This window comes from Crotalus tigris, unplaced genomic scaffold (genome assembly GCF_016545835.1).
Source record: "Crotalus tigris isolate CLP2741 ecotype Arizona unplaced genomic scaffold, ASM1654583v1 scf7180000023724.639413, whole genome shotgun sequence".
Taxonomy (NCBI): domain Eukaryota; kingdom Metazoa; phylum Chordata; class Lepidosauria; order Squamata; family Viperidae; genus Crotalus; species Crotalus tigris.
This window is the reverse complement of record NW_024100142.1, coordinates 73,135-95,522: the sequence shown is the minus strand read 5'-3', so window position 1 is coordinate 95,522 and position 22,388 is coordinate 73,135. Positions and strand designations below refer to the sequence as shown.

At 42.2% G+C, this 22,388-nt stretch overlaps 2 protein-coding genes across 2 annotated transcripts in view; one reads left to right on the top strand and one right to left on the bottom strand.

Annotated features, from left to right (window-relative positions):
• Nucleotides 1-1,994: 1,994 nt before the first annotated feature.
• Nucleotides 1,995-21,173, bottom strand: RUNDC1 (RUN domain containing 1). Its single transcript, XM_039321296.1, has 5 exons — nucleotides 20,761-21,173; nucleotides 16,176-16,334; nucleotides 12,698-12,896; nucleotides 11,194-11,304; nucleotides 1,995-4,397 (listed from the first exon to the last, which is right to left on the bottom strand). The coding sequence occupies exons 1-5, from the start codon at nucleotides 21,094-21,096 to the stop codon at nucleotides 3,526-3,528; spliced, it is 1,677 nt and encodes a 558-aa protein (XP_039177230.1). The 5' UTR covers nucleotides 21,097-21,173; the 3' UTR covers nucleotides 1,995-3,525.
• The window catches only part of PTGES3L (prostaglandin E synthase 3 like), a 34,776-nt gene continuing 33,533 nt past the window's right edge, over nucleotides 21,146-22,388 (top strand). The window contains exon 1 of the mRNA XM_039321301.1: nucleotides 21,146-21,250. Coding sequence (XP_039177235.1) covers nucleotides 21,219-21,250 — 32 coding nt within the window. The 5' untranslated portion in view covers nucleotides 21,146-21,218. The remainder of the gene's footprint in view (nucleotides 21,251-22,388) is intronic.

Sequence of the window (22,388 nt, the reverse complement as noted above, 5' to 3'; positions counted from 1 at the left end):
AAGGCAACCCTAACCCTATTGGCTCAAAAACAATTTAGAAACTTGTTGAGCAGTGTTGGGGATAATAGATGATAATAGCCTATCAGTCAGAGAAGGCTGAGCTAACGTGATTATGCTTAGTAATTATTTTGTTTATTTTTTGCCAAAGCAAGACATTTTCATTGTTCTGGAATGATTTGCACTTAAGTCATTTCTGAAGTAAACTCAAGAATGATGTTTAAATGTTGGATGTACCTTCTATGTTGAAATATATATTTAAGTATGCAAATCATTATAATTTGTATATTAAAAGTAAACCTTTTGCTTCAACAGTTTTTAGATAACCTTTATTGTCAATTTTTACTGTGAGCACATTGGCATACATTGAAAATTAAATTTAGTTACTTGCTCTCAAAGTGTACACATGCATAACACGTTAAACATGCCATATACAGTGTATGTATAAACCTATACCCTTACGTATAAATAACATATAAATATTAATCACTGTCCATCTTGAATATATAATGGAAATTGGAAGCTTTAAAGTTCACAAGGTTAATACTGTATGGAACGAAAATGAATCTGGATGTTCCGCTTTCGATACTATGAAGCCTCCTCCCAGAAGGTAACAAGGAAAATAGGTCATGAAGAGGATGTGTAGTGTCCCAGACAATCTTGAGGACCCTGTTCAAGCAGTGCTTATATGCTGTCCTGGATGGGAGGGAGGGAACTGCCAATGATCTTTTCTGCCATTCTCACAACTCTCTGCACTGCCTTCCTGTCTGAAGCAGTGATGCTTCCAAACCAGACTGTAATGCTGTATGACAGGATGCTCTCGATCGTCCCTCTGTAGAAAGTGATAAAAGTCAGGGGAAGGAAGATGTACTTTTCTCATGTGAAAATGTTCTTTTACACAACTTGTGCAAAATACTAGCTGAAAAAATACATATTGTTATTTGTTGTACAGAGCATCTGAAGGATAACTTTGTGGATCGGCAGTCTAACATCCATTTCCCATTTGTTTCCCTGTCTCTATTCAAATTGCTAAGGATTACTTAGCAATCTTTTCTACGAATCCTCTTATATAGCCAACAGAAAATTCCCTTATTTGAAATATTGGAAACCACTCAACTCTTTTTCACCCATGGCCCCCTTCTAATCTTTTTTCTCCTGTGTATTTCTGTCCAGCTTCTATTATTAGATATGGGCATGGGGCAGAAACTGGTGTATTATTTGGTGTCAATAAGAAAATATTTGCACTTAAGCTTTTTTATGGTTTCGTCAGCACATGCCACGGCCACTCATTACATGCTTTTCACCTGTAGCTTTTTGCTCTGAAAACTTCTTTAAAGATTAATATTATGTTGTTTTAAGGTCAGTGGAACACACTATTTTCATTTTTTTTTCTTGTTAACGTCACCCATGTTGACTAATAATTCAGAACTGTTTGAGAGACACTGAACCTTTTGAAGATATGTCACTGCCAAAGTTCTGATGAACAATTTTAGTTTTGTAACTACAACCAGTTTCACAACTCCAGCAGTGATTGTCTTAAAACATATTTTTTTAAACAAAGGAAATACACTATAGTGCAACGTATTGCATTTCTTCCCTGTCTCTAGAGAATCAAATAAAGTAGGTTAAGCAGATCCTGCTGCAAAGGATACTGTCAGTTTCATGTCAAAAAATCTCCACGAATAATAATTTTGCTTGCTATATATCATTTTTCAATATTCTATTGGAAAGATGTATCCATTTCATTCTTTGTGAAAGAGATCTATCAAACTCAGAACTATATAGTTTCTCTATGTAGATTGAAAAAGTCATTTCACTTTTCCTAAGCCAAATATGTACATGTGTCCAGGAGCAGATTTTATGGCAGGCTTATCAGTCTAGAAAAACAATTAGAATCATAGAAGAATACAATTAGGCTACTGAGTCTAATCCCAATCCCAATAGGAATTCAAATTAAAACAAATTAAAATAAATGGAACAAAAATAAGAACGACAACTAAGGACACCAGACTGAATTTATTATCAGCAAAAGACATTTTCCCAATCAGTACCTTATTCCCACTGCAGTGAACGGGGGATTAAAACAAATAATACAAATATTTTTAATTGAAGATACCCAAGGGTTTAGGGTAGAATTTTTAAAATGTGCCAATGGATGAACCACCAAAGGGTAGAAAATAGCACCTACGCTAAATAGGAGTTTCATACAGAGATATATCACAACAAAACTAGTTTATCTAGCCAAAAAATCAATGAGTCCCCTGTGCTTGCCTTCTAGAGCAATAGAATGATCAAAATTAGCTTTGAGACTGCAGTTTGTCTTCATTCTTATACATACAGAAAGTCTTAAGAGACATTATACAGAATTACAAGTGCTGCATATATGGAGACTAAAAAATTACTATTCACCTAAACTGTAAGAGTGTCACAATCTGGAATGGATCTTCTTTAGATACATCTTTTATCACTATTCACTGGAGAAACAATTCAAAAGAAGAACATTATAGCCAAGCCTTGTTGCTTAAGAGATCTAATGGAAGAATCAATAGTTCAGGTTCAAAGTTCTATAGTATGAATTTCCAAAACAGCAGCTTGATTGATTGTGCAAAACCAAATCAAAGAAGGCTATTTTGTCTGCCATCAAGAAGACATGTAGCATCAAGTTATTTGTTCTTTCAAGAAAGATCTGATTTAAATGTTCAAGCTTAATAGCTTTTTCATTCTTGACTTCAAGCTAAGACTTTATGCTACTCTGACAAATAATTAAGACCCCAAATTAAATTGTCCTACAAACAAGTATTATTGTTTCTCATTCTTTTCATCTAATTCACAAAATAATCTCTTAGCAGCTGAATGTATTGAATTTTTTGTTTTCATTACATTTGGTTGGATTCTAAGTAAATTGTGGTATTTACTTAACCGTTTCCTTATCAGCAAGCCAGCTGAAAATATTGAGCATATGTGGACCCGTAAGGATACAATGGATTCTATTTCCAAGCACAAAAAAGCTCAATTGGAAAAAAGAAACACAGTTCTCTGGAAGTAATTAGTTCTGCAGCATCAGTAGCAAAAAGTTTAAGGCCATTGACACATAGAAAGTCCCTTCTTCAAATGTGAGAAGCCAGGCAGTATATTTAAAAGTTAAATTATAAATGTAGGTATCAGTCCCCTATGCCTCAGGGAGAGAACACATAAACCGTGATGCAGCTAAAATATTAGCTATGTTTAAATATAACCTTGGTTCTATGGCAGGATAAACATAACATTCCCCTCTATATCTGTTTGCAAGTGAAATGCTCTCTAACACCGCTGTCAAATTTGTGCATGCAACAGGTTTCTTAAAAGATCTTGCCAGTCAGGATCCTGATGCATGTCAGTGGAATCGCCAGTAGCAATAGGAGACTACAGTCAATTAACAACATTTCTTCCAGTAGGAACCTACCAATATAGCCCCCTGGACAGAACAACAAATGTATTCTTCCCACCAGCCAACCCCAGAACTGAAACAACCTCTACCTGCCAAGTCACTCAAAAGGCATCCCTAATGTTTTTCAACTGCCGAACGGCCAAGTCCACAGGAAGGCTGAATTGTAGATTACTAAGGCGGCTAAGGAGATTAAGGGCTCCCTCAAAGCCTGTCTGGGCCATGTAACTCCAGGGTTGGTAGTGGACTTGGATCAAAGTTCCTGACTTACAGATAAGATTGAGCCATGAGACTAAACGCTGCTCATTGAGTGCCAGGCATACCAGTGCCTTCAGTTCTGAGTCTGCACTACGCTTGAATGGGTCATGTTCTGACAATACTGTGTGAATGGCTGACAGCAGGCTCTGCTTTGGGGTGGCAGGTACTCCACCCATCACTGGAAGGGCAAATGACTGAGAGAGTTTGCGAGCTGGTGATTCCACAAAGGCACGGCCGTTTTTTGAACTGTAATACTTCACAAAGAGTTCCCATGGATGCATGGGCTGGGGTGAGGAGCCCAGCATAGGAAGCAAGCAGGCAATTGGAGCTAGAACCAAACTCATCCCAGGAGATGGGGTGTAGAGACCATGAGCCAGCAGATCCCGCACAGCAGTTGTCAGTTCTTTACGTACTGCCAGTGTTAGTTCATCACGTCCTCCCAAGGAAGTGTCCTGGATACCTGAATAGTTGATGATATGCTCCGTCTCTCGCAACTGGTACTTTTGAGCAAGTTGCCTGACATGGGCCACAGCCATTTCTAGCTTGTTCACTAAAGGGGAATAGTCTCTGTCATACTGGTTCCTCTGCCATAACTGATGAGGGATTTGACCTGTTGCACAACCAAACTGGCTCAAAGCAAAAATCTGTAGCATAGCAAGCATCCGACGCATGAGATGCAGCCCTGTTTCTCGCATCCTTTGGGCCTCTTCTGAGTTCACTGCAGAGAGAAAGTGAGTATTTTTAAACACAATTGCATATTCTTATGTATTATAGTCTCATATCAGGAAAAGGACAGGGGGAGAAAGACTATAATGGTTGCAGTTACACATAGGGCTAACTTTGGCAACATTCTATATAGTTTTGGAGAAAGATCAGTACTTGAGAATGGGGTTAGTGGGTGCTGATACAATAATATAGGTGATCATGAAAGAGGATAGTAATGTTGACCCATTCAACATGGGCAGATAATGAAAAGAAAACATGCTCGTGTGGTTGCCCATATATGAAGGCAGAAACAGTAGAACTGCTTCTTTCATCTCTGGATGTTTTGCAGCATGTACATAATTTACTCCATATTTCATGACCCTGGTATGTACAACCAAAAAGCAAGTACCACATATACTCTTGCAGCCATAACATTTTTCTGTCTGAGAAATCCCCCAAGGCATTAGGCTGTCTGCTATTTAGGAATCTGGATACGTTATAACGATGGATCATTTAATGCCTGTGAACTGATTTTCAAGCACAAAAAAATAATATAAGCCAGTAGTAATATATCCTCACTAATGGGAGAGAAATCAAGGCTACAAATGGGCATCTAGAAAAAGCTCAGCTGAGGAGAACCAATTTCTACTCAGCTTTTTCTAAATAGCATGAACAAGATCTTAGTGGCTGAATAGGAGCGTTGTCTTACCTGAATGCCTTTTCTCAGCATGACGATGGAGAATCCACCAATAGGTTTTGCTTGTCTTCTGCCCGTATAGACTAAATCAGCCAATTTTGCCACGCCCCTCTCCCTGGGGCCACTCCCCAGTCTCGACTGAGGTGCATCTGTTGGCTATGGTTCAAGTGTGTTGGCTCGATCCTTTCCAGGCACAGGACCTGACTAAGGATGGGAGTGGATTCTCCATCGCCATGCTGAGAAAAGGTGTTCAGGTAAGACAATGCCCCTTCTCCAGCATGATGAGTGGAGAATCCACCAATGGGACATACCAAAGCCTCACAGTCCCTGTGGGTGGGAAGCCATCTGGGCCTGTGTCTCACTCTCTGATAGTACGCATTAGAGGACCCTCCTGCCAAATGAGGCCTCCACCGATGCGAACCTATCTAACTTGTAGTGTCTTATAAAAGGGGAAGGCGATGCCCACGTCGCCGTCCTACATATTTCCTTAATCGGTGCCTGAGTCGCCCACACTGCTAATGTTGCAGTGCTGCGAGTGGAATGGGCAGTGACTTGTTTAGGAACTGAGAGTGATTGCCTTTGGTATGCTTCTGCTATGCAACTCCTGATCCATCTGCCGATTGTGGACGCTGTGACCCTTCGACCCTTAGAGTGCGAATGGAAGGATACGAACAGGGCCTCAGATTTGTGGAAAGGTGCAGTCCGCTTTATGTATTGCCTTAAGGCCCTGCAAACATCTAAGGTGTGCCATTTGCACTCCAATTCATGGGAGGGCTGAGAGCAAAAATCTGGTAGCACCACCTCCTGTGTCCTGTGGAATAGGGAATTGACCTTAGGAATGAAGGAGAGGTCCAGGCGTAGAACCACCCTATCTGTGTGGAAAATGCAGCGATCTTCCCTAACTGATAGAGCTGCCAACTCTGAAATGCATCTAGCCTAGGTAACGGCCACCAGAAATGCGACCTTAAGTGTGAGGTACTATAAAGTACAGGTCTGGATAGGTTCAAATGGAGATGAGGTGATGGCCTGTAGAACCTTGGACAGATCCCAGGAGGGATATCTTTGGACCACAGGTGGTCTGTTGTTTGTTGCGCCCTTCATGAAGGATTGCACCACTGGATGTTTGGCCAGTGGTTCAGAGTTGCCATATGTGAGTATGGTGGACAGGGTGGCCACCTGTCTGAGAATTGTGTTGGGTACTAAACCCCTCTTAAGTCCCTCCCACAGGTAATCTAAGACCCTTGGAATAGCAATCTTAAAAGGGTCCAGATGCTGCCTTGCGCATTAGCTACAGTAATTTCTCCATGTGGAATCGTAAATTCTTTTAGTTGTAGGCCTTCTTGAGGCCTGGATCGTGTTAATGACGTCTGGAGAATATGCCTCCCCTTCTAGGAGGCTGCGTTCAAGTGCCAAGCGACCAGTTGGAGCCACTGTGGCTCTGGGTGTTGTAGAGCCCCCTGGCTGAGGGAGATTTGGTCGTGGGGAATCCTCCACAGAGGGGATAAAGAAAGACTGACGAGGTCGGCAAACCACAACCGTCTTGGCCAGTGTGGAGCAATAAGTATCACCTCTGCTTTTTCCTGCAATATCTTTCTGATGGTTGCTTGCATCAGAGGAAGAGGGGGGAAGGCACACAGCAGCCCCCTCGGCCAATGTCCCTGGGGCGCAACCGCTCTCTCCGCCCCTGAGGAAGGGAAGCAGGAGAAGAACCTCGGGAGCTGGGCATTTTTGGGACTGGCGAATAGGTCTAGCACTGGATGGCCGAATCTCTCTGATGCCTTCCTGAACAGAGCCGAGTGCAGGCTCCACTCTGAGTGGTCTATTGTTGCCCTGCTCAGGGAGTCCACCTGCTGAATTGCTTCTCCTGATATGTGTTTGGCCCTGAGGGAGACTAGGTTGTTCTCGGCCCAACTTCCCAGCGATTGGGCCTCAGTCTTGAGGGATCTGGATCGTGTGCCCCCGTTAGTTGACATGGGCCTTTGCCGCCACATTGTCCATGAGAACTAGGATCTGCTGATCTGCCACTCAGTTGTGGAAGTGGCAAAGAGCCAAGTGTATGGCTCTGAGCTCTAACCAGTTTATGTTGTGTTTCAGATCCTCTTTGGACCATTGGCCCTGTGCCAGTTGTGATTGCAAGTATGCTCCCCAGCTGAACAGGCTGGCATCCATGGTCAGAATGACTCTGGTGGGTTCCTTGAATATGTGTCCCTTTCCCACCACTGGGGACGACCACTATTGGAGCGACTTCAGGACCCCTGGTGGCACCCTTACCCTCCGGTTGGAGGAGCTGGTTCCTATTTTCTCAAACGGGAGCAGGAACCATTGTAGGTTTCTGGAGTATAGTCGTGCCCAGGGCACGATTGCTAAGCATGAGATCATCTTTCCCAGCAGGTGGGAGAGTGTGGCCAGTGTGATGGCCCGTTTCCTTCGAATCTGACTGACCAGGGCTCGAATACTGTTTTGACGCTCTCGAGAGAGGTAGACTTCGCACTTTAGTGTGTCTGTCACGGCTCCCAGTTGAAGAAGACGGGTTGACGGAACCGTCTGACTCTTTTGGAAGTTTACTGAGAACCCATGGTCCTGAAAGTTTCTTAGGATCAGTGTCAGATCTGACTGTGCCACTTGAATGGATGAGGATTGGATGTCATCCAGGTAACACTGGATGTGTACGGGGATGGTTCGTAAATGTGTGGGGAGTGTCGCCAGTACTTTTGTGAATACTCTGGGGGCCGAAGAAAATCCAATACAGGGTAGGGCCTTGTATTGAAAATGCTGGCCTGCATGGCAGAACCTGAGAAACTTTTGGTGCTATGGAAGTATGGGGATGTGAAGGTAAGCCTCCATCAGATCTATGGAAGTCAGGAGGTCTCCCCTTCTGATACCTGCTAATATTGACTGAAGAGTCTGCATTTTGAACTTTCTGTATGCCAGATGGTTGTTCAGACTTTTTAGGTCTAGAATTGCTCTCCATCCTCCCGAACTCTTTGGGACTACAAATAAGATGGAGTAGAATCTCTGTCCTGTTGTCCCATCTGCACCGGTTCTATAGCCTGGATGTCCAGGAAGTGCTGGATGGCGTCCTTGATGAGGCTCCTTTTGGTCAGATCCTTGGGTGATGGGCAAGGGACGAAGTGGTTCAGGGGTTTGGAGGTGAAAGGCCGAATCTGACAGTATTTAGGACCCAAAGGTCCATGGTGATGGCCTGCCATCTATGTGAGAAGAGAGCCAGCCTGCCACCAATGGGGGAGCCCTTCCCGGCGTCACTTGGATTTGCGAAAGGGGCGGGCCCCCACTCCTCGAAAGGGCCGCTTCGACTGGAATTGCTGTCTAAATCTGTCCCTGTTCCTGGCTCTGTTGCCCTGTTGATCTGATCTGGGCTGATAGCGGCGGGAAAAAGAAGTAGGCTCTGGGCCTGCTTCTGATCGGAAAGGCTGTCTGTGAGGGTAGGAGGAGACTCTCCTCTCCTTCCTCCTTGAGAGGTGGGCCAGGCTTTGTGTTTGTCCTTGTTTTCTATCAGGTAAGGGTTGAGGGCCTCACCAAAGGCCCCCCTTGTAAGACGCAACAGCCACCCGCCACTTTGCCTTGATGTCGGTTTGCCACTGTCTTGAGCCACAGTAATCTGCGTGTTGTGGTGTTGGACACTATTGCCCTGGCAGAGTAGTTTGAGGCATGTAATGATAAATATGCCATGAATTCCACTGCCGCCACTAACCTCCTTAAGTTATGGTGGGTTCTCTCCTCCTCTGGGGAGATCCTGGCCTGGAGTTGGCACAGCCAGAGCAACAAAGTCCTAGTGAAAAAGGAATTAGAGATGGCTGCCTTGATCGCCCATGCTGAGGCCTGGTGTGTCCTGCGGAAGGTAAGTTTGCCTTCTTGTCCTCTGACTTCAGGGCCTCCGCCGCATCCCCGGATACTGTGAAAAAAGAGCTGCTAGAGGCTCATCTACTGCCGGGACCTCTATTACCTCTGATAAAGCTGGATCTATGTTGACCCTGGTGCCCCCAAATTATTCTGGGGTGGCAGGGGATATATTGCTGTGTGTAGGTGGGCTGCGAAAACACCCTGCTGTTTGTGTCCTGACATGTTGAGGGTCCCTCTTGGGGGAGCCTTGGCCTCTTAAGCTTTGCAGTACTGCTGGCTTTGTGGAGCAGGGATTTGAATAGAGTTGGGTTGGAGAGGCCTACGAATGGTGGAGGATCTGAGGATATATCATCATCCTCTTGACAGCCCCTGATCCGTTTGCTCATAATCCCTCGTGGGGGACTTCCTGCTTCTAGAAGAACGAGATGGAGAAATTGATACCTGGTATGCTGAGGCTTTTTCTTGGGAAAGGTAGAATCGATCTCTTGAAGCCACAGACCCGGCTCTGGACCTAGGATGCCCTGAAGAGTCCATGGCCTGAGCGATGGCCTGAGATATCAGAGATTATAAGTGTTCTGATGATAGGGCTCCCTGATTGTCTGAGGGGCAAAGCCCTGCTGCTGTTGAGTGTGCGTCAGGTGCCCCTGGGCTCTCAGGCCCCTTGCTTAGGGGGGATCTCTCTGCCTGGTCTGCGTCAGCCTCTGTTTCCAGAGGTTCCCGACTAGGCTGCAGCAGGCCAAATATTTCCTCCTCTGTGTAAGCAGGTGGGAGTAGACCGTCTCCTGCTGTTTTGCCTCTTTTCGGCTCTAGAGAATTGTTTTTCCAGAGCCTGGTGACGGCGTTTGGCCTCATCAGCTGCCTTGGAGGAACTTTTGCTAGATATTGCCTCGGCCCTGATCCTGCCTGCTGCATCCTGGTTGGAGGATCTTGGCCTCTTACGTCCAGAAGGACTAACGGAGGAGTCCTGCGCTGCTCGAGCAGCGTTGGTGTCTGCCATTGGCACAAGAGATATCTCAGCGCTGAGACTGAAAGGAATCTCGTGGTAAGAGGCTCGTCAATGGGCCGGCCTAGGCCAGAGAGCAATCTGGTAATGACTGGAAATAGTCCCGGTGGCAATGCCAATTAATGGTACAGACACCCGCTGTGCTCCCCTATTCCAGCCTTTGTTGTATTGCTGGCAGCGATATATCACCTTTGAAGATACCTCCTGCACACACCTATTAGGCAGACAATTCATCCTCTCTCTCCTTCTCTTCTTTTTTTTTGTTTTAAACATGGTAAGTGACTATGGGCTGGGCTGTGAGTGATTAGGTAGGAGCGAGGAATGGCCTTAATTTGCAAGAGGCACTGTAGGTGAAGAGGGGCGACACGCGCTTCCCTGCCTTCCCCCCTACCGTTCAACCTCTCCGGCCCTATTCTCTCTGTTAACCTTGGGAAAAGAGGAAATTTAGGATTCCTCGCCTAGTGCCGATTTGAGCCAGCAGCGGCTTGCCGGCATCTTGCTTTGGGGGGGGGGTCTGAGCGGGGGCTGGCAGCTGAATGCCGAAGACTTGAAGGCGCGGCTTGAAATGGCAGTCGCAAATTTATTCTGTTAATTGCGGCCGCTTTGCCTCTATGGCTGGGGTGCTGAGCACTCGTATTAGGCGGTCCAGCTGTTGCTGTGGGCTGGGACTGTTTGCCTTCTGTTCAGGAATAGGATTCGTACCCCCCCCGCTCTGGAGGCCACGCGGAGCCAAAATGGCGACCAGCCTCTTTGTCTGCCCTCTGCAGATCAGCTGGGCTTCGGGGAAGCCTCACAGAGTCGCTCCGCTCGGCTGGAACAGTTGCGAACAACGACTGTTCGTTTTACTCCCCCCCCCGCCTTAGAAAGGGTAGAAATGGAAATTTTTAGAGTTTTAAATACAACCTGATCTTTAGATCCAAGGTGTCCTGTCGGGCAAAAGACTAAGTCGAGACTGGGGGAGTGGCCCCAGGGAGAGGGACGTGGCAAAATTGGCTGACTTAGTCTATACGGGCAGAAGACAAGCAAAACCCACTTGTCATGCTGGAGAAAAATAAGAATTGGGGCAGATGAGCCAGTGATAGAAAGGTTCTGTAACGCTAGTTCCTTTCATCAACCTATTCCAAACTGCCATATCCCATTCCTATAACAAGCAAAAGTCCTCCACCATTTTTTTATTCAACCAGCCTCTTTAATGACATGGAAACAATTTACTTGCTTGGATGGATGGATGGATTGATGGATACCCACCTCGGCTGCTTCTATGATGTTGCTGCATGTTTGGCTTGCAGGTGCCACTTCCAGTTTGTCCGCTTGAACAGTCACAATATCCATCCTCTGGTTTGCTAGGACTACCTTCTTCTGCAAGAAAGAAAGAAAGAAAAAGATTTTGGCCAACCTTTACAAAACCAAGAGCTCAGCTTTGGCTCACATCATATAGAACCAAAGGCCCAGCTTCATCCCAGTAATAATACTTCTTTTTCAGCTATCTTTATATAGAGAAAGACTAACAGTAATAGTGCATTATTTCTATATTCTCTGCTTTCACATTCCGTGCAATCATTTGAGGATATCTCTGTTCTGTACAAGACTTTGTAAAGAAGGATTATCGCAATTTCTAGATAGAAAATCTGGAGTTGGCATGTAGTAATTACTATAATAAAAATTGAATGGTCATCAGAATCTTTGTTAAGAACAGATAAATATAAAGAACTCTGTGGGAATATAGTGGTTAACACTGCCACTCACTTGATTTCTGAGAGAGACCACATGTCACTATAAATTTATTAATATTAATTTGTTTATTAAAATTTCTAAGCTACCAATTATGATGCTGGCTTTGTCTACCGGTTTTAGGCACCAGACTAGACACTGGGTGACTATGAGTTTTAATCCCGCCTTAGGCATGAAAGTCAGCTTGATGACTTTGGGCCAGTATCTCTCAGCACAGCTCACCTCACAGTATAGTTGTTGTGGAGAAAATAGAAGGAAGAAGGAGTATTAGATATGTTCGCTGTTTTGAATTGTTTATAAAAATGATAAAGATGGGATATAAATTAAATAAATACTATATAGAAATATAAAATGACTCATAAAATAGAAAAAGAATGTCAGAAGAAACCTCTACTACAGAAAGAATGCGGTACTGAAAGCGAGTATCACACTGGATAAGAAAGTGAGTATATCCTTGTTACTGTGATTACCAAAGTTACTAAATCCTGCAGGGGTTTGTAACTGAAACCATTCTAAGTATCAGTAATGATTAACTTTTCTTCCTAGACAACAACTCACATTCATGGACCTTGTTTATAAACAACCACCAGAAATAACCATTCAACAAGCCACATAGATTAAGTAGACTTATAACAAATTCTGGTATGATCAGGTTCACCTTGTCTTTTCAGACAACATCACAGAACCTAACATACAGTATCTGTAAACCTAAGAAAGCTGATGCCATAATCAATTCAAGTTTCATAGAAATTGTTTATTTTTCCTGCAAGACAAAACCACCCCATTGAAAAACATTAAACAGGACTTTCTCCTGTCTCCTTTTTCCACTAATTTTAGTAAGAACAACAAAATATGATGCTTATTAGTTTCTTAAGCTGAAGTAAATATTTATATTAATTTGGTATCACACATCAATCTAAAACTTCCAGTTATTCAATGCATTCCATGTTCCCTTTTAGATCTGGTTCCTAGTAGACTCTATAGATAGTACCCAGGATGCAAGATATTCATATTTTCTCACCCTGGATGAAATTGATAAACATTTCAAGGTCCCGGATCTGAGTTTTCAACTGATCTACAAGCTGTTCCTTTACACGTGCTGGGTTGATGATTTGTGCCACCGCAGCATCCACCTGCTGACGCAATTCTTCTGGGGATAGCAAGGCAATGTCCTCACTCAAGTTCATGTCCAATTTCTTGATTAGCTCCTCAATAATCACCTGTGAAGCACAGTATGAGTAAATCAGGAGTTAAATCTCACTCCTCTCTCCTCCCAAAATGATTAAAAATCAGATGGTTCAGTGAAAGGTGTCCCTTCATAGGAAAATGAAAATTATGGCTGACTATATACCAATCCCCTTTATGGATTACTGCCTTGTCGTGGCAAAGGGGCTTGCGTAACTCAATGAAGCTATAAGCTATGCCGTGCAGGGCCACCCAAGACGGACAGGTTATAGCAGAGAGTTCTGACAAAATGTGATCCACTGGAGAAGGAAATGGCAAACCACTCCAGTATCTTTGCCATGAAAACCCCATGGACAGTACGAAAAGGAAAAAAGATATGACGCTGGAAGATGAGCCCCTCAGGTCGGAAGGTGTCCAATATGCTACTGGGGAAGAGCAGAGGGCTAGTACTAGTAGCGCCAGAAAGAATGAAGCGACTGGGCCAAAGCCGAAAGGACGCTCAGTTGTGGATATATCTGGTGGTGAAAGGAAAGTCCGATGCTGTAAAGTTTTTTCTCCATAGGAACCTGGAATGTAAGATCCATGAATCAAGGCAAGCTAGAGTAGTCAAAAAAGAGATGACAAGACTGAACATCAACATCTTAGGAATCAGCGAACTAAAATTGTCAGGAATGGGTGAATTTAACTCAGATGACCATCAGGTATACTACTGTGGGCAAGAATCCCTCAGAAGAAATGGAGTAGCCTTCATAGTAAATAAAAGAATAGGAAAAGCAATACTGGGATACAATCCCCAAAATGACAGAATGATCTCAATTCGAATCCAAGGCAAACCATTCAATATCACAGTAGTCCAAATCTATGCCCCAACCACTGGTGCTGAAGAGGATGAAATTGACCGGTTCTATGAAGCCCTACAGCACCTTATAGAATTAACACCAAAAAATGATGTCCTTATCATCATGGGGGATTGGAATGCTAAGGTAGAAAGCCAAAAGATAACCGGAATAACAGGCAAGTTTGGCCTTGGAGTACAAAATGAAGCAGGGCACAGGCTAATAGAATTTTGTCAAGAGAATACGATAGTCATAACAAACACTCTTTTCCAACAACCCAAGAGACGGCTCTACACATGGACATCACCAGACGGTCAACATAGAAATCAGATTGACTATGTGCTCTGCAGCCAAAGATGGAGAAGCTCTATACAGTCAGTAAAAACAAGACCAGGAGCTGACTGTGGCTCAGATCATGAGCTTCTCGTTGCAAAATTTAGGCTCAAATTGAAAAAAGTAGGGAAAAGCACTAGGCCACTCAGGTATGAACTAAATCATACTCCTGATGAATATACAGTAGAGGTGACAAATAGATTTAAGGAACTGGATCTGATAGACAGAGTGCCTGAAGAACTATGGATGGAAGTTCGCAACATTGTACAAGAGGTAGCAACTAAAACCATCCCAAAGAAAAAGAAATGCAAGAAAGCAAAATGGCTGTCCGAGGAAGCTTTGCAAATTGCTGAGGAAAGAAGGGAAGCGAAAGGCAAAGGAGAAAGAGAAAGACACACCCAACTGAATGCAGAATTCCAGAGAATAGCTAGAAGAGATAAGAATGCCTTCTTAAATAAACAGTGCAAAGAAATAGAAGAATGATAAAGGACCAAAATGGCAGAGAGGCAGAAGAAATTAAGAAGAGATGGCAAAACTACACAGAAGAACTATACAAGAATGAGCTTAACATCCCAGATAACCACACTGAGATGGTCATTGACCTTGAACCAGACATCCTAGAATGTGAAGTGAAATGGGCCTTAGAAAATCTGAGCAACAACAAAGCTAGTGGAGGTGACAGTATTCCAGCTGAGCTATTCAAAATCTTAAAGGACGATGCAGTAAAAGTGCTACACTCAATTTGCCAGCAAATTTGGAAAACTCAACAGTGGCCACAGGAGTGGAAAAGGTCAGTTTATATTCCAATTCCAAAGAAAGGCAATGCCAAAGAATGTTCAAACTATCGCACCATTGCACTCATTTCACATGCTAGTAAAGTTATGCTGAAAATCCTACAAGCTAGACTCCAGCAGTATGTGGATCGAGAACTACCAGAAGTACAGGCAGGATTTCGAAGAGGAAGAGGAACTAGAGATCAAATTGCCAACATACGCTGGATCATGGAGAAAGCTAGGGAGTTCCAGAAAAACATCTACTTCTGCTTCATTGACTATGCAAAAACCTTTGATTGTGTGGATCACAACAAATTGTGGCAAGTTCTTAAAGAGATGGGAGTACCAGACCATCTCATTTGTCTCCTGAAAAACCTATATGCGGGTCAAGAAGCAACAGTGAGAACCGAATACGGAACCACTGATTGGTTCAAAATTGGAAAAGGAGTCCGGCAAGGCTATATACTGTCGCCCTGCCTATTTAACTTATATGCAGAGCACATCATGAGAAAGGCAGGGCTAGATGAATCAAAAGTTGGAATTAAGATTGCCGGGAGAAATATCAACAACCTAAGATATGCAGATGATACCACTCTAATGGCAGAAAGTGAAGAGGAACTAAAGAGCCTCTTGATGCGGGTGAAGAAGGAGAGTGCAAAAGTTGGCTTGAAACTCAACATTAAGAAAACCAAAAACATGGCATCCGGCCCTCTCAATTCCTGGCAAATAGATGGGGAAGAAATGGAGGTAGTGACAGATTTTATTTTTCTGGGCTCAAAGATCACCTCAGATGGGGACTGCAGCCAAGAAATTAAAAGACGCTTGCTCCTGGGGAGGAAAGCTATGGCAAATCTAGACAGCATACTAAAAAGCAGAGACATCACCCTGCCAACAAAAGTGCGTATAGTCCAGGCCATGGTTTTCCAGTTGCAATGTATGGCTGTGAAAGTTGGACCATAAGAAAGGCTGAGCGACAAAGAATTGAGGCCTTTGAACTATGGTGCTGGAGAAGACTCCTGCGAGTCCCTTGGACTGCAAGGCGTTCAAACCGGTCAGTCCTAGAAGAGATCAACCTCGACTGCTCTTTAGAAGGCCAGATCCTGAAGTTGAAATTCAAGTACTTTGGCCACCTAATGAGAAGGAAGGATTCACTGGAGAAGAGCCTAATGCTGGGAAAGATTGAGGGCAATAGAAGAAGGGGACGACAGAGAATGAGATGGCTGGATGGAGTCACTGAAGCAGTAGGTGTGAATTTAAATGGACTCCAGAAGATGGTAGAGGACAGGAAGACCTGGAGGAACGTTGTCCATGGGGTCGCGATGGGTCGGACACGACTTCGCAATTAACAACAACATATACCAATGAGTCTTACCTGCTGTCTCTCCATGACCATAGACTGAGGCAGTGCATCATAGCTACCCTCCTGGTAAGCAAATGTTTCCAAGTCATCCAACTGTGCTTTGAGCTGCAGAATAAGTTCTCGTTGCTTCTCCTTTCTAGCTTCTAGCTGTTCTTGCTTCTCATACTCATTCTGAAATAAAAAAAAAAAGTCAATATTGTATCTCTGTGTAAACTGGAGTACAGTAATTGTAGGAGGAGAGCTATGTTAGTCAATGGGAGCAAAAAAATTAAGAGGAATCTAGTAGCATCTTTTCTGATTAAAAATTGTATTAAAAAACATTAGCTTTCAGGGGCTAATCCCCCTGAAATTCAATTAATCAATGCAGAGTGGCTATAAAAGGAGTTACAACTTCCAAAAGCCTGTTTTTTTATATAATTGTTAATCAGAAAAGGTGCTATCAGTTTCCTACTGACTTTAAGAGTAAAATCAGACTAAAGTTCTTAAAGAACCTTGTGTGCATTCCAGACCTAACTGCTATCTCTTGCTGCATAAAACTGTCAATTTTGAATTGAAATTGCAACATTCCTTTGGAGCATCTGTCTTCCAGCTCTTACTTCTGTCCACAAATCCATTAGTTTCTAGATAATCCATTGTGATTATGTGTCACATCATTGGAAAGATGCAGGAAAAGATGCCCTACAGCTAAAACCTAGAAAATCTCCTGACAGCTACTTTATATGCCTTTCTAATTCAACAGTGTGAAGAGGTTGCCAAGTGCTCATATGTGATTATGTAACCCTGGAAGAGGGTGTGTGCAGTGCAAAGTTTTATGATGGCCGGAAGTGCTTTACAGATCATAAAGTACTCTTTCTGAGGCCATGATAACTTTGAACAGTCATTAAACAACTGGTCGTAAGTCAAGGACTACCTGTAATGATTTTTTTTTAAAAATGATATGGTATAAGAACCTCAGAAGATTTTCAAGATCTTGGAAAAGTTTCAAACACACATTTTATGATTTGATCACAGCTCTCACTTTGGGGGCTTTTTTGAGTGTTTTGACATCTGAAGTGAAAACCAACATACTGAGATTATTAGAATAGTCAAAATTAGATTCTGTTATCTCCAAGAACTTGAAATGGTCACCTAACATTAGAACCATTATTAAAAAGGCACAGCAAAGAATGTTCTTGCTGCACCAATTCAGGTTGAAAAACAGTTTTTAACCCAGAGCTGTAACCCTATTAAATACCACAGTATAGTGCAACATTGAACTGCAATGGTGCAGCGCAATGGTGAATAGAATATGAAGGATGTGTGTATATAATGTATGTTCTTATTTGTGGTTTTTACTTGTGTGCAGTGTGCACTGTGGACAACACTTAATTTTGTTGTGAGTTACACAATGACAATAAAGATATTCCATTCCATTCTATTCCATTGCTCAGACTGTCCAAGGAGCTGCTGAATCAGATACAGTTCTACAGAGGAATTAATCACTTTGTCATTTGTACTTCAATAACTGTCTGATTTGGCGCAGCAACCAAACAGGACAGGTACAGACTTCAACGAATAGTTAGGACTGCAGAAAAAACAATTGCAACCTGCCTGCCTTCCACTGAGGACCTGTATATTACATAAATCAAAGGGAGGGCTGAGAAAATATATCTGTTTCAACTTCTCCCCTCAGGATGCCACTATAGAGCCTTGCACGTCAAAACAACCAGACATATAGTTTTTTTCCCTGTGCCATCACTCTGCTGAACACTTAATTCCCACAGCACTGTCTCACTTCTCATTTTTTCTTATCTTCTCATCTTTCCTACTATCTTCTCCTATTGGTTTCTTATGATTTATCAATTGTTGTTTGAAACTTATGATTAATGACTGTAACTATAATCTATTACCTATGACCTATTACTTGCTGTTTACATGTACACTGTGAGCTTATACACCAGAGACAAATTCCTTGTGTGTTCGATCACACTTGGCCAATAAAGAATTCTATTCTATTCTAGTCAAAATTAAGCTAGGATTTTGTATGCTTCACCAATGTCCAATGTTAATAAATATTTCAATATTCCCAAATTCTTTTGAGAATTTGAAATACTTTTGAAATAATTATAAATAACATACAATATATATTCCATATATTCTTAGTTTATTACATTTGAATTCAAATGTTCATGCTTGGGTTGCAGTCATAAACATTCTTACCAGGTCTCATTAAAACAGTGAATTTTGGCTCTAAATCATGATGAATAGCCTTACATTTTATATTTCTTTGTTTTTATTATTATTGTTATAGAGTAGCATATACAAGAAGCAACAAGGAATCTATAGGAAGAATAAGTGTTTTAAAACAGAGATCCCCAACCTTTCTGGGTTAGTGGCCCGGTGGGAAAGAGAGGGACAGGCACCTTTATGTGTGCATGCACATACATCCAAATATGGCTGCGTGCACGTGCATGTGAATGGGGCTGCGAGTATGCATGCTCTGCAAATGTGGCTGCTAGCGCTGCAGCAAGGCTAGTGCAGGAGCGAGGCTCGCAGTGAGGCTAGCATGGACGCAAGTGGCATGTGCACTAGCCAGCCACTCACAAGGCCTGTGGCCAAGAGGCCATGGCCTGGTAGTGGGCCCCAGCCCACAGGTTGGGGATCTATGCTGGACAATATAGGTAATCCTCATGTAATGACCAGTTGCTTAACAACTGTTCAAAGTTATGACGAACCTCCAAAAGGCTATTCATGACCTACCCTCAAAGTTATGACTGCTACACACAAACACATACATACACACAACAGTCACATGATTGCATTTTGGGTATTTGGCAACCAGCTAGCATTTATGTCCAGTTGTAATGTCCTGTGGTCACATGACCACAATTTGTGATTTTTTTTTTTTGCTGTTTTTTTGCAAAACAATGCCCATTTGGGAGAATGAATTTGCTTAACTACGTGGTTTGCTTAATGACGGTGGTGAATTTTTGATGGTTTAAGACCATCATAAGACCGTCATGCCACATGGTAACCTGCTTCAAACCACAACAACTTATGATCAAAATTCCAGACTCAATTGTTTCCATTCTAAGGACTACTTTTATTCATTGCTGTGGCTTCACAGCTGTTAGAAAAAATTTGCAATATTTTGGGTAACAATAACTTCATGATATATCAGAAAAAAATTAATGTGCTGTTTAACATGTCTACCTAGGAACTCTTTTATGAGGGATCTAATTAAACCCCCATATAAATTACAGCATAGGTAGTCCTTACAAAGTGACAATTGGCAATGGCAACTTGGTCATTAAGCAAAGCAATCACTATGTAAAACTACAATTGTACTTATAATCTTCCGCTACCTTTCCTTACCTTTATTCTGTGAAAATTTTAAAGGTGAGGATTAGCCATAAAATTACTTTTTCATCATCATAATTGTGAATAGTCTAATGTAAGAACTACATGTAGAGAACAACATGTCCCGCATTACCGTGTGGGAGTCAGACAGGTACAGAATTTTTTGGTATCCACTGTCAGTGACTATCAACAACAATATATCAAATTTAGTTAGAGCAATTGTTCTGTGATAGCAGTAACTTGTTAGAGATTAGCAGAAATTAGTTGACATGATACTGAAGACTCCAAGCTTTATGCTGCCTTGGTTATATGAATATTATTTATATATTTCTGCTCCTCGATTATACATCAATTAAATGTCATATAATACAAAAATGTTTGAAAATTTTGTAATTCAATGTTCCCCAAAATCTGCTTATTTACTAATCACAAAGTTATAAAAACAAACTGGACTAGTACATCTTCAAGTAATAATTCTGAAAAGAGAAAGTCTTGATAAACTTCTTTACCTTTATAATCTATTTTCTCTATAATCCTTGACTTCTGTTTCTTCTGTAATTGATAAGCCAACCACCTACCAGGCTTATTTGCATTACAAAATGTATTATGTTTCATGTAACTTAAATTAATTGCAGTCTGATCAGCCATTAACATGTTAAATTGCTCCTTAAGCATATTTATATATTTATAAAAGAAAGTCTTATAAGTCTGTTGGCACAATTAATTTGGTCTTATTTTCAGTGATTAATATTAGTGTCAGAAATTTAGATGAAGTGGAAAACTCCAAGTGTGGCTTTATAAATATAAAATTTCATGTCTCAGGAAAAGCAGGAATGAGCCCAAATCTTAAGGTAATCTATGATTTTAGGAAGATCATAATAACTATCTCTTCTCCTCTACTGTTGATTTCAATAACTTGACTAAAACAGATTGTTCCTGAAAGACTAGAGTATTGCATCCTTAATTACGGTAGTTTCCCTTAATGTAGGACTGGAAATCTACTTCGTGGTTTTAAATATCAACATCAAAACTTTTAAGTAATTGAAATATTTTCTACTGGTGGGTAAATTTCACATTGCACAGAAACAAGCTCCAGGAAATCTTTGTAGCAGCTTAATATTCAACTATCTCAGGTGGCTCCGGATTTACATCTATCATATATAAAGTAAGTCAGATTTATTAGGCAATGAAATTATCTAATGTATCCTTGAAAGATCACAGTGAAGGGCTATAACAATGACCTTCAGCTCCTGCTCACCTTGGCGTCACTGCCCACTCCGTCCACCGCCGCCGCGGCAAAGCCGAGGCCGGAACCCGGGCAGCCGCGGAAAGCGAATTCTTCAAGCTCACGGAGGAGACGCTGTTGCTGTCCTGGCCCGGCACGCGCCACTTGCCGGAGCCGGAACTGGACTTGTGCGAAATGCGAAGCCAAAGCTAGGAGCGCCGAATGAAGGCGGCGGCGTTCCGCCCTAAGTGCCCGCGGAGATCCTGGTTCGGTTTCTATTTCCTCCCCTACTTCTTCCTCTCCAGCCTGGACCTCGGCTACCGCGCCCACCGGTGCCCAGCGCTCCCCGGGACTCGCCGCAGTCTCCATTGCCGCCACTTCGAGGAGCCGCCGCTAACTACTAAAATGTCAACTGGGAATCGGGCCGGCAAAATGAAACGTCATTTCCGGTCCTATGAGACGCGACAGAGAAAATCTTCATGCGGAAGTAGATGTGGCCTTCAGTTCTTTTTAACACGCGCAGGTGCGTACAGTAGCGTCATGGCTGCGTTCTTATGTTGTACGTTCCATGATTGACTAGAGGGGGCGAGGTTATTTAAATCAGTTTTCTGGATTTGCATGACACTTGTAAATAAGGTGACCAACTTTTTTTCAATGAAAAGGAGGACACAAATAAATTGAAGAAAAAATATCGTAAATAAAAGAAACATTTTATTCATTGCAACAATAATACAGACAACTTGCATGTGCAAAGTTTGCTAGCAGGATATTTTGGCGCACTCGGCAGCAATTCCTATTGGCTTTCGAAAGTCAATAGTGGGAGTAGCACAGTTCATGCAAAAGTTGAAAAAAAAACATCAAAAAAAGGTGCCGGATCGCCGTTCTGAGCGTTCTATGAGGGGGGGGGGGAAAGCCCTGCAGATTAGACTTCAAATATCAAAAAGGAGGACATGAAGGAGGACACTTTTTGAGGGAGGACAGAACTTACAAAAGGAGGACTGTCTTCCTAAAGGAGGATGGTTGGTCACCTTAATTTAAATATAAGTTAACCAAGAGGTTTGAGTTCGCACAACACGTTTGATTAAACAATTTGATTAAACCAAAGTTTAATCTATTTAAGTTCTAAAACTTAAGCGGCTCAGTTTGAATCTGAACGCCCAGTAGAAAAGAAAAGAGCAGAGCTATTTTAGTAAAAAGGATACATGCTTCAGCTGAGATTAACTAGAATTTTCTTAAGTACATAATATATAATACTGATTATTTCAAAGGAAGGGAGTGGTCTTATATACTAAGAGAATTAAAAGTTGTGCTGCAATTATATCATGTATAGAATTCAGACCAATTATACTTGCAGAACAATCTGACGCTCATTTGGAAATTTCTTTTTCAAAGAAGCTTTCTTAAAGCATATTTAAAATGTTAGAAGTTGCAACTTGATGTATTTCTATAATGAAATGAAGAATTAATTTGCTGAGCAAAAATCTTGAACGTAATGCTTTTAAGCAAACGTGCCTTATCTTGAAAACAAATTTACACCGGTCCTCAAAAGTTTCTGCCAAAATATGAAAAATAACTACTCTTAAATTATCGTATTAAAACTGGCTTACCCAAGGAAGTTTTTGTTTCAACTGAACTATAAGGATCAAAGTGACTACACTACC

Bases quoted from the DNA above. Each gene is read 5' to 3' on its own strand.
- RUNDC1 (XM_039321296.1), bottom strand. From the start codon at position 21,096: ATGGAGACTGCGGCGAGTCCCGGGGAGCGCTGGGCACCGGTGGGCGCG. The intron at 12,897-16,175 runs GTAAGACTCATT...TGTGCTTCACAG, and splicing joins TGGTCATGGAGAGACAGCAG to GTGATTATTGAGGAGCTAAT. The intron at 11,305-12,697 runs GTGAGAAAATAT...TCTTTCTTGCAG, and splicing joins GTTTATCAATTTCATCCAGG to AAGAAGGTAGTCCTAGCAAA.